The 11882-nt window shown below is 34.1% G+C and overlaps 1 protein-coding gene across 1 annotated transcript; it reads left to right on the forward strand.

The window, feature by feature from the left end:
- The first annotated feature begins 517 nt into the window (after positions 1 to 517).
- LOC147404517 (putative protein phosphatase 2C 35) lies at positions 518 to 6218 on the forward strand. The gene is made up of 4 exons (XM_086440522.1): positions 518 to 2284; positions 4933 to 5064; positions 5404 to 5628; positions 5706 to 6218. Exons 1-4 carry the CDS (start codon positions 1346 to 1348, stop codon positions 5706 to 5708), a joined length of 1299 nt encoding a protein of 432 aa, XP_086296648.1. The 5' UTR covers positions 518 to 1345; the 3' UTR covers positions 5709 to 6218.
- The last annotated feature ends 5664 nt before the right edge of the window (positions 6219 to 11882 follow it).

Raw genomic sequence — 11882 nt, forward strand, 5'->3', positions numbered from 1 at the left:
TCAATCTGTTATTGTATTTCATTTTGCATAATCACCAAAATTAGTCTCTATCTTCGATCTCATCCTTGTGTAAACAAAGTCTTCCAACATATATGGTATCGATCTATTTCTCCTCTTTGTTTCTGTAACATCAAATGCAATTTAATTTTGTATAAGTTCAAATGCCATTTTATCTTGCGTGTATGTTGATGAAGTATATGATTGACTAGAGATATGAATAAAAATCTTTTGAACACGAATTCATCAAGAAAATAATTAAAATCTCATAAAATTATCCTATAAATGAAGAACATTACGTTACATTATTGTGTTCTAAAATAACATAGAACAAATTTAAAGAGAAGAAGAACATAATTATTTTATGTTAATAATGATTCAATTTTGAATTTTTTTCAAAATATTTATAGTGTATGTGATTATTATAAATAATATTTTGTGAGTCAATTATCAAATAATAATTAATAATTGTTTTTGAAATATAAATATATATATTTTAATTATATTGAAATCTATTTGTCAGTTTAAAAATCATGCCTCCAGCCCCAACAGTCCTTTTGAAACCAACAGGAAAACTGTCCAGAGCTTAGGGCAGAGAGAGGGTTACGTGTTGTTCCATTCAGACCCAAAATCTCATAATCTTTCTTTCCCTTCGAAGATCAAAGAACCCTAAACTATATTTCTCCATTTCTTGGGGTTTTGGCTTCTAATGCACTGTTTTTTCTTGAAACATGGATTCCTGTGAAACCCCCCAAATCCATTTAAAACCAACAGAATCTCTTCCTTCTAACAAATCCCCCATTTCAGTGATCATCAGACCGTCTCTCTTTTACTTCTAACAGCTAATCTCAGATTTTATTTTTTTGTTGCTGCTTTTTTAGGGCTCTTTTAGCTTTGCATGGAGATATTTTCGTGTCTGGAGAAACCCAGATCCAAAAATTGAAATTCTCACAAAAAGGAGCTCTTTTATTGTGCTCTCTGTAAGTTTTTTCTTTTGGGTTTCAGGAATTTCTGCAGAATATGTTCTATCACAGATAACCCAGATCAGAATTTCTCTCTAAAAACAGAAGTTTGGCTGTTTCTTTCTTTCTAGGGTTTGTTGAATTAGTATTGGTTTCTTTTGGTTTTGATTCTGAATTCTGCTTACAAGACTTGGGTTTCCTTCAAAACCCCTTCTTTTTGACACCACAATGTATTTTTAACAAAAACCCATTTGACCGAACTTCACTTTCTCCATGAATTTAAATTTTCAAGGGGTTTAGTGCAGTTGTTTTGTCGATAATCGATATTGTTTCTTCTTTGGGTTCTCTCAAACCTGGCTGTTAGTGTTTCTTTTTTCCCTAAGAACATGGGTTGTATCCATGGAAAGTGTTGTAGCTCTTACCCTAATTCGTCCGATGGGGATCCCCAAGAATGTCGAGAAGTTGTTCCACATGTTGGCAACAACGTCCATTCCCATGGAAACCATCAATACGGACTCACCGAGAGATCATTGGAGTTTGCCACAGTCCCTTCCCACAACTTCCATTTAGAGTATTCGGTCCTCACACAACGAGGGTACTACCCCGACTCCCCTGATAAGGAAAACCAAGACAGTTTTTGCATTAGAACACAAATTCAAGGTAACCCAAATCTCCATTTCTTTGGAGTTTTCGATGGTCATGGTCAATTTGGCACCCAATGTTCGAATTTCGTTAGGGATAGACTTGTAGAGATCCTCTCAAACGATCCTACATTGTCAGAAGATCCTGTAAAAGCATATAATTCGGCGTTTCTTGCCACAAATTCTGAACTTCACGATAGTGAGATAGACGATACTATGAGTGGTACAACTGCAATCACCGTTCTTGTTATTGGGGACACCCTTTTCGTTGCGAATGTGGGTGATTCTAGGTCTGTGATTGCTGTGAAGTGTGGGAACCGTGTTATTGCGGAGGACCTTTCGTATGATCAGACACCATTTAGAAAGGATGAATATGAGAGAGTGAAACTTTGTGGTGCTAGGGTTTTGAGTGTCGATCAGGTCGAAGGGCTTAAGGATCCCGATATTCAGAACTGGGGTAATGAAGAGAATGATGGAGGCGATCCGCCAAGATTGTGGGTACAGAATGGAATGTACCCCGGGACTGCGTTTACGAGGAGTGTGGGAGATAATACGGCTGAGAAGATTGGTGTTGTTGCTGTTCCTGAGGTATCGATGGTTCAGCTCTCTCCGAATCATTTGTTCTTTGTGGTTGCGAGTGATGGGGTTTTTGAATTCCTTTCCAGCCAAGCTGTCATCAATATGGTAAGGCCCATTATAACTTTCTAGCAGAGATAAAAGTAGCAAATTATTTACTATTTGTTTGGTTTTTGTCTCTGATATTGAATATTGTTATGGGAAATATATTGCTATTTTTTCTTTTTTAAAACCAGTAATTTGTTGTTCACTACCCAAGTTTTAGGTTCTCTTTATGTAAGATATATTTCTCTAATTTTATATTTGGAACATTTTTTCATATCTTGTCCCCGCCCGCCCTCCCCCCCAAACAAAAAAAAAAATACTAAATCTCTCTCTGACCAATTCAATTAATATATTGCCAAATTGGGAGAGTGGATGCAGAAAATTCAGTGACATGCAATAGAATTGAAGTCATAAACACTAAAATTAACTCTAATATCACCAAGTGAGATATTATAGCATTCTTCCCCAACTATGTGCAAGAGTAACTGTTGGTCGTGTGTCGTTTTTTTGTTTTTTGTCGTGTCTTGCTCTCTTTGTTTCCCTTCTTCTCTTTGTATTGGGTGGGTCTTCTCGACCCCCTTGTTTTTGTTTTTCTCAATAAAATTATCTTTATCGATAAAAAAAAAGACATGCTAGTGTGAGAAAAGTTGTAGTTTATATAAAATGCATGGAAAAAACTTATATTAATTAAGAGAAGTACAATTCAGTACTAAAAAATATGGAAAATTTCATTTTGATTAACTTATGTGTCCACTGCCATACACATCTTAGTAACTTGAAATATATTATTTTGAACATTGAGGAAGCAATGGTAATAAAAGAGTGGGTATCTTGTAGTTGTCATGCACATAATTGAGTATATATTTACCCATTTCAATGAGTGATGTGGGCCTGAGTGGTGGGCCCTCTAAATCATGTGGCCAACTATTAAGGATCAAGATTTGTTGGAAGCCATATCAAACAGATTCCTGGAAAAGATGTACATGATCTCTAATCTTACTGGTCCTATATAGTATATACTCAGATATCTGATTGGAAAGTTGTCAGATGATTTGGAAAGCTCATTCCGAGATTTGAAATAAATATTTCATGAATTTTTCTCTTCTTTTTTACTTTTATTTTCTCTCTTTTATTGTAGATTAGGTCTATCGACCTCCTTTTCTTTCTCTAATAAATTCTATACTTCTCAAAGTATTCCATTCAAATAACAGAGATATTTCCAATAGGGAAAAAGAGAGCAAAAGAATACCTCTTTGATTACATCTGAAAGGTCATTCCTTGTTTTGTTCCAAAGAATCATATATCAAATTATTCGACCCTTTCCAACCACTAATTTGATTCCCCTTTCGAATATCTACCCTAACTCAAGACTCATTCAGTAGACACTGATTTACTATCCTCCCTGGATCCTAGGCACAAGGATGACAATCCTTTTTAGAACGTCCAGATCCTTAACATCAAGCACATATCAACAGTCCTAGTTGTTTCCCTCCGTTTCTACTATACAAGAATTCAACGAGTTATATTAACAGAAATAATAAGTGATTTCCTATTCCAGATATTTAAGCATAATAAAATCAAAAGATAAGAAAATTCAGAACTAAATCAAGTACGAAAATGAGAAAAACTCCTTATTTTTGTCTTCATCATGTCCGGGATTACATCTTGGATTACTAGTAGGAATCTGAAAGTGAAGAGAAAAACAAAGAAAATCTCTACTTTATAAGATACTTAAATACCCCTAGAATGTTGTTTCTTGCATTTTGAAAGGCATGTCCAATACCCACATTTGTTTATTGGGGGTAATTGATTTAAACTCGGGTGTGGTATTTCTGTTAGATTGTCAAGAGGATTTTTTTGGGCGTGGTGATGATCCATTATTTTGGGCCTGATCATAATGTGTTGTTGAGAATTTATTAGAACTTCAGTTGGAGAGGAAATCTTAATGACTTGAAACATATATCATGGCAGTGTTGTTGGATAGACTTCGTTTGATGACACTACACTTCTAAGGTGATGTGAGCTGTTGAAGCTTTTGATTCAATCTCTTCTACAGGCACCTAAATTACTCTAACCACCCCACTTTCCTGCAAGAATCCTCTATAGGGGATGCTCCCATTCCTTCCATTGTGGCAATTTTTATTTGTTAAAAATCTCCATAGTGAGCCATGCCTTCATGGGGTGGTAAAAATCTGAGATCAAGCCCTGCCTTCACCTGCTTATCAAAAAAATGATCAAAGCCTTACTGTCCAAGTGGTCTTCATTGAAGGGCATGTGGTTTGATGACATCGTACTTGGACCGGAGGAGTTAATTAGAAGGATTCAATTGAAACTGTATGGGCTTTATCGCTCTCTTAGTATCCTGTCCTTTGTGTTTTTTACTCTTGGGCCGCTTCCTTTACGGGTTTACTCTTGGTCTGCTGCTGCCCCTTTTTGAATTAAACAAATTTTACCCATAAAAAATGGCCTATTTTTGGTCAATTTCCTTTAAAAATCACTTTCTTAAATTTTCTGTTACCGATGCGTAGGGGTTCATGTTTATAACTTATATTCCATATGATTTCTTCTTGTGGAGGGACTGATCTGTATTTTACCTTCTGTAGAAACCCCATGGATACTCGCCATCTATCGAAGAATGGTAGTTATTTTCATTTGCTGTTTCCCCTTAACCATTGTCTGGATTGTTGAAATTACATCCCTTTTTTATGCAGGTGGTGAGATATTCAGATCCTCGGGATGCATGTGCAGCCATTGCTGGAGAATCATATAGGCTATGGTTAGAGCATGAAAATCGAACAGACGACATAACAATCATTATTGTACACATCAAAGACCTACATAGCGTATGAATGTGGCATCTTTCTCTATTTGCCCAACAATTTTCTAGGTTTTATTACACTAGGGGTGAAATCCGAGGTCTTCATTCGGTCAGTAGACTATAAAACATTGTCTACTGAAAATAGGCGTGATTGGGATTGAAACCATTTGTTTATAAGGAATTTTTCCTTGATTATTTTCGATATGTTAGTTGACATCCAAATGAGTACAATAGATCATATGGTTACAATCGTTCAATCACGTCCATTACTGTTGGATGACCATAACATTCTTATTTCCCAAGACTATAAATTCCTTTTTCAATCTTGGAATTGTTTGCTGAATCTTTATTGGGATTCTAATAGTCAGGTGGTGGTGCCACCGATGGAACAAGTGGAGTAAATATCAAGACAGCTCTATTAGTAATGGGTAAAGGACCTACAAATGTATCCGCTTCCACGGAGTCAGAAGTTTACCGTTCATTGAGAAGCGATTTCTCGGAAATTCAGCCTTGTGAAGTTAATATTCCAATGGAACAAAGTCCGGCTTGTGTTGTTCCATCTCCAACAAACCCTAGGTCCTTGGAAACGGTGGGTCCTTCATTCTATATTTTTGGGTCCTTTACTTATCTGTTTTCCTCAACTTAGCTTGATTTGTTTTGATGCAGTGATTTAGCCAAATGGATTTCATGACGTTGCCTCACATCATCCTCTTCTATATATGTCAAAAGGGTATTTCAATACGAACGGAACAAAAATACTATACCCCTGACCACTACCCTTTTCTATTCAAGAGTACCAAACAGACTTGCATCTTTGGGTCAACTCTTCGGCTTGGTAATCCAACATGAGGGAGGAAATTGAATGTATGTCAGGAGATTTACACGAAGTTTCTACAACGAATTTGGAGTTGTGGTCACGATAATTGAAATGGGTTTGGTCCCTTTATGGCGAGTGCAGAATGCAGATCCATAAGAGGATTAGCAGATCTTGGGTTTTTTACTTGATAATAATTCTTTTGAGCTTTCACTTGTATGTGATTGTGCTTTTCTTAGTTGTCTAGCGATGTTGCTGATGTATTTCAATATGAGGCTGGTCCTGTACCTTAAACTTTCAAACTATTTGTATCAAGTTTGCCATTTTGATTAGTTACATTGAAAGATCAAACTGGGTTGTTTTGATGGTGTTGTTTACTTTTTGAATGTTTAGTTTTTAATGACCAAAGAACTTTGATGGGGATGGCCGTAGCAGGTTATGGCAATTGTTTCGTGCTATCGAACACGATGACTTTTTCTGGTTGATCTTTAAAACCATAATTTTTTTATAGGTAAAACAATGATTTGTTTTTATCACTTGTAATTCATGGTTGAAATTTGATTCTAGCCATTTAAAAAAAAAAAAAAAAAAAACTTTTATGTTCGATGGTGCAATACTTCAAAGTTACCATATTTTAATGGGATTTTTTTATTTATTTAGAGGACTGAACTCTTCAGCCATGACTAAATAAAGAAAACTATTGAACCATCCAAAATACTAAACAGCTATATGTTACAGAAAGAATGGGTCTTTTTAACTAATTCATCTCAATAAAAGAAATGTAATATTTTTTAAACTCAATTCATAATTGTTGTGGTTCTTCCCACTTTCATAATCACCCTTAAAAAAAATGGAAAATGTAACTATGGGAGATCCACATACTCATGGAGAATAAACTCATATATTCACTCACAATCTTGACCATGTAAACATGCAATCCCAAGATCAAGATAAACCTTTGGATTAGGAATGTGTGATGGGTTCTTGAGATACATATCTTAACTCAGCCGTTGGATTTCATGTTTACACGGTTGAGATTATGAACATATGATTTCTTCTTCCACGAGTCTATTGAACCCCCAACCCTATTTAAAATTATAGGTTTTTAAAATATGTAAGCACTAGATTTTCTATGTAAAAGGCTATTTTTTAATATTTTACATTCAATGTAGGTCCATTAGAGGGTGATTTAAACATTGATGATTGGTCATGGAACCAAAAAGAGTTTGCCAGCTTAAAGTTAATTCACAGGCATAGAATAATGTGTGGTAATATCAAGTTTTAAAAAAAAAAAAACAAAAAATATTAATGAGGAAACCTGCGTTCTTAAGAGCATTTATTTTTCAAAATTTATGATTCAACTCAAAGATGTCCCATTGATTGGTGGATCCTTAATTTTTCAAAATTCTTTCATTTCAGTTTATTCTTTTGACTTTGCACTAAGTTTGCTTGTGATCTTTTAATAATTATAAAGATTTTGAAAGGAAAATGCTCTAGTAACATTAAATTTGACATTGATTCTCACATTGTTGACATGGATGTATGTACACAATTATAGATGTTTTTCATCGAGATACAAGGAAAAAACATCTATGGCCAGGGGCGGAACTACATAGGGAAAATGGGCATAGAGGGGGGGGGGGGGGGGGGGGGGGCTCCACCTGTTCAATTACAGGTAGGTGGAGTGCATAGTTTGTGCCCCCCCCCCCCCCCCTTTCAATTATAGGTGAAGTGCATGTTTTTCATCGAGATACAAGTGATAAGCATCTATGACCAGGGGCAGAACTACATAGGGGAGGGGAGGAACATTGTAGAGAATACTGAATTTATTGAGATTACTTGGATGAATATTACAAAAGCCCCAATAAAGGTATTTATAAACATTACATCAACCAAGATATATGAAAACTACCTAATATAAATTTTTTTAGAATATCTCAATTGATATATTTTAAATATCAATATATATTCTAGAATATCCTTTCTCACAACCTTCCATTTGTGATGAAATACACTAATAATGATATAGTGTATCTCATGCATCTTAATACAATGCATCTTATTCTCTAATAGACACCACCTGTTCAATTACAGGTGGAGTGCATGTTTTTCATCGAGATACAAGTGAAAAACATCCATGGCCAGGGGCAGAACTACATAGGGAAAAGGGGCACAGAAAGTGGTGGGTGTGGGGGTGTTGGCTTATATATATATACATATAAATAAATAAAATTTTCACAATTTCATGGATTGAGTGAACGGTGTGTGGCCCCCACAATTATTATTATATTTAAAACCGTTAGAAAGAAAAAAACTCTTTGAATGTTGACCAAAGTTAGCCTTACCAAGTAGTAAGATTTCAAATCCTATTAAGGGACGTTGAGCTCACCTCATGGCATCCAAAAACATGATCCTATGCTATATAGATATGTAGAAGACAAAATTCTATGAACTAAAAAAAACACTTAAAAAAGATTTTTTCACTGTTAAATATTAAGTTTAAATTTGGGAGTTTGGCGATCGTCTATTTTCGAAACTTTGCTTAAATTCAAAAATATTATTTTTTGATTTTTTATCTGAGTTTTTCCATAAAATTTAGAGTGCTATGGGGTTGGATTGCCAATTTGGTAATTCATTTGAGCTCAACCAGCCTAGGTCAGATTTGAAATCTTACTAAATTAGTACGAAAAGTGTTTTTTTTTTTTCACAGTTTCAATTAATAACTTAACGTGTTGTACGTTCATCTAGTTGTAATTCTAAATATCAACAAGTCAATAATAGGTATTTTGGTCAAATTGGTTTGAAATTTTTAGGGTTTGTACTCAGCTCGTCTTCTCCGCTCCTTCTGTTCGAGAGTTTGAGTTGTAAGAAGCCATCATTTCTCTTTTCTTCTAAATTATCATTAATTTCTTTATTAAAGGCTTAGAACTTGATGGAGATTAATTTGAAATCGGCATAGATGATGAGAACACAAAGTATATGCATTATTATTTATAAATTTTTCACGTAAATGTATTCATATTACAAATTTTACTACAAGTAGTTTCATCCCCATACTAATATTTGGGCCCCACAACTGAAGTTTTCATGGTCCGTCCATTAAAGGGCGATTCAAACATCAATGATGGGATCATGGAACCAAAAGGAGTTCGCCAGCGTAAATGGCAATTATAAATTGAGTCGTAATAATATGACGCTCCCCTCTATCTAACCCCTCAATCACAAAATCGTAGATCAAATGCCTTGGGATACACAAGAAAAAGATTTATGATTCTACGTATTACGAGGCAAATGATCTACAGTTCTACGATGGGGGTGTTTGTCAGAAGGGGAAGTCATATTATGACATTTCTTATATTCCCCATATTTTAAATCCTTAGTAAGAGTTAAGTTTGTGTTTGTATTCCCATATTCTTTTATTTACATCATTTGTTTATCTTTGTTTGCAACTAATAAGTTTCTCCAAAATGATATTTTAAACCCTTAATATGATTGTTAGAATATAAAATGGGTTGGACTTTTCTTGAAATTCGAGTGCTCCGGAAAACGGAATTTAGCCGTGATAAATTGAATGCGTCAAAACATACATGGTCTATACATGGCAAAGACACAGAACCATAGATCCTTTTCTTTGAGATATATGCAGAAAAGATCAATGGTTCTGTGTCCTTGCCATGTCAGTCGCGTATGTTTTGCCATGTCGATTTATTAGTAGTCGTGTAGAGCCATGATAAATCGATGCAACAAAACATATGCGATTTACATGGCAAGGGCACATAACCATATATCTTTTTGTTTGGGATACATGTGGAAAAGAGCAATGCCTTTGTGCCCTTGCCACGTCAGCCACATTAGTCTGAATGTAACTGTCTTAGCTACAAGAAAAAGGGCTACAGAGGATGTGCTCCCTATTCCCAAATGTGGCCAAAGACGAGGAATTTCAACTTACATATTGTCAGTCACAAAAATTGACGATTATTTGAAAAAGTCGCATTTAAAATGTAATCTGCATCCCTAACGATTAAAATGGTAAAAAAAAAAAAATTGACTTTTTCTTGTGTAACAAAAATCATCGACTTTTTCCCATTTTTTTCACTGGGCACAAAATTTAAACATTTTCTCTTTTTTAAATGTGGGATTTGATGCATAATAGAATTTGATAATTTATAAATGTAGAAATGAATATTAGATATATATTTTTCATAACTTTTAATATATGACGTTATCTTTTATTTTCATCATTTTTTCCACTTTTTTCTCGATTTTAATGTTTTTCTTTTTTCCAAAGTTTTCCCTTGCCGATGTAAACTGTACTCCGACTTAGTGACTATGCTTACTATTAGCTCAATTTCGTTAGCAGACTCAGACGAGTTTAAAATAATAAATCATTATACAAAAATAAAATTTAAAATCATATTCATCATGTTTTTTTTCCAAAATGAATATTATAGTACTATACATTAATGGACCGTGCTTTGAGTCGATCATTCCACGTGTGGTTTAAATGGGTTGGTTCGCATTTTGGTAGACTCACTTGTATCATCTTGAGTTAACTTAACTAAATTGTGATTGATATTGTCTCCAAGACCAATGGTTAAAATTAGGGGTGCAACTTGGTTGGATTTGGGGCCAAATTGAAATCAAGTTGACATAGGTTTGTTCCACTAAATAAGAACCAAACCAAACCAAATTGTCAATAGAACCAAAACAACCTAGACTAAACTAAGAACGATTTTGTTTGATTCAATTTTATGGGTTGCATAAATATTCTACAAACTTCATTGGAAGTAACATAATTATAGTTGAAAAACAAAGGGACAATGACCGTAAAGACTTATTTTTTGAAAATATGCATCAAAAAGTCCCTTCTAAAAAAATATGGACTCTTTAGTATCCAATTGATCAAATATTAGTTTAAAAAGGATATTCTTTGAAGCAAGAATACCATAATTACCCTTTCAATGATTTTTGAAGTTTAAAGAAATATATTTATTTGAGAATATTTGAGCTACTCTTATGTTTTATAATCAATGACATGCCCTTTAACTATGGTCATCTCTTATAGATTAATTAAAAAAACTTATTTCTCTTTCCAAAACTAGTAATCTTTAAATCACATAGATGATGAGAGAGTTGAGTATGATCATTATCAAATAGATTTGGTCTATGCATATTAGATTTGTTAAAATATATAAATAATTTTAAATAATTAAAACATAATTTTAAAACTCGACTTGAATGTTCATTGAATTGATTCAACTAAAAAATTAGCAAGTCGGCACAAATAAGTCAAATAAAATTATATTGAATTTAGTTTTTAATAAATAAAGAATATATTTTTTAATTTTCATAGAAATATTAATAACTATATAAATTGATCAAGTTTTTTATTTGACTTCCTATATTTTTAGATCAAACACTTTGTAAAGTTGTTAAAAGGGTGTAGAGACCCCAATTTGAACGGGCCCCCACTCGAAAGAACTCAAAAAATCATTTTTTATCAAAAACCTATTAATGGGCCTAAGAGCCCAAATCTTCAACATTCGGTATTTTGTTCGAATCAAAAGATCTTAAGACCTTTAAAGGTCTCATGGACCCACAATAAGGCTTCTAAACCCACCACCTTCTAAAACTCTCATCACTCTAACCCCGAACCTACCACAAAATTTCAAGTCCATTTCTAAGCCCACTTAGAGCCCGCCGATCCTTAATCACCCTGTAGATACGTGATTTTCGAATCCAAAGATCACTTCTACTTGGATTTGGAGTCATCACTATTCTTTTTTTTTACATAAGGGTGTGAATGGTCATCCGATATATATTTTTTAGAAAAAGTATCGCTCTTGGCATCATAGTGACTCTCGTACGGATTCGACGCATTGGTCACCTAAGACCTAAGTGATTCGGTTAGAGGGAGGAGAATGTGTTAGGCACCCCTTTCTCTCCATCAAATGATGGTAACCTCGAAAAACTTAGTCATTTTCGGATAAAACGAAATAAATAAAAAAAGAACAAAGTCGAATAATCAA

This window comes from Akebia trifoliata, chromosome 4 (assembly GCF_017979445.1).
Source record: "Akebia trifoliata isolate Shusen 1 chromosome 4, ASM1797944v1, whole genome shotgun sequence".
NCBI lineage: Eukaryota > Viridiplantae > Streptophyta > Magnoliopsida > Ranunculales > Lardizabalaceae > Akebia > Akebia trifoliata.

Bases quoted from the DNA above. Each gene is read 5' to 3' on its own strand.
- LOC147404517 (XM_086440522.1), top strand. From the start codon at position 1,346: ATGGGTTGTATCCATGGAAAGTGTTGTAGCTCTTACCCTAATTCGTCC. The intron at 2,285-4,932 runs GTAAGGCCCATT...TTTTTTATGCAG, and splicing joins GCCAAGCTGTCATCAATATG to GTGGTGAGATATTCAGATCC. The intron at 5,065-5,403 runs GTATGAATGTGG...GGATTCTAATAG, and splicing joins ACATCAAAGACCTACATAGC to TCAGGTGGTGGTGCCACCGA.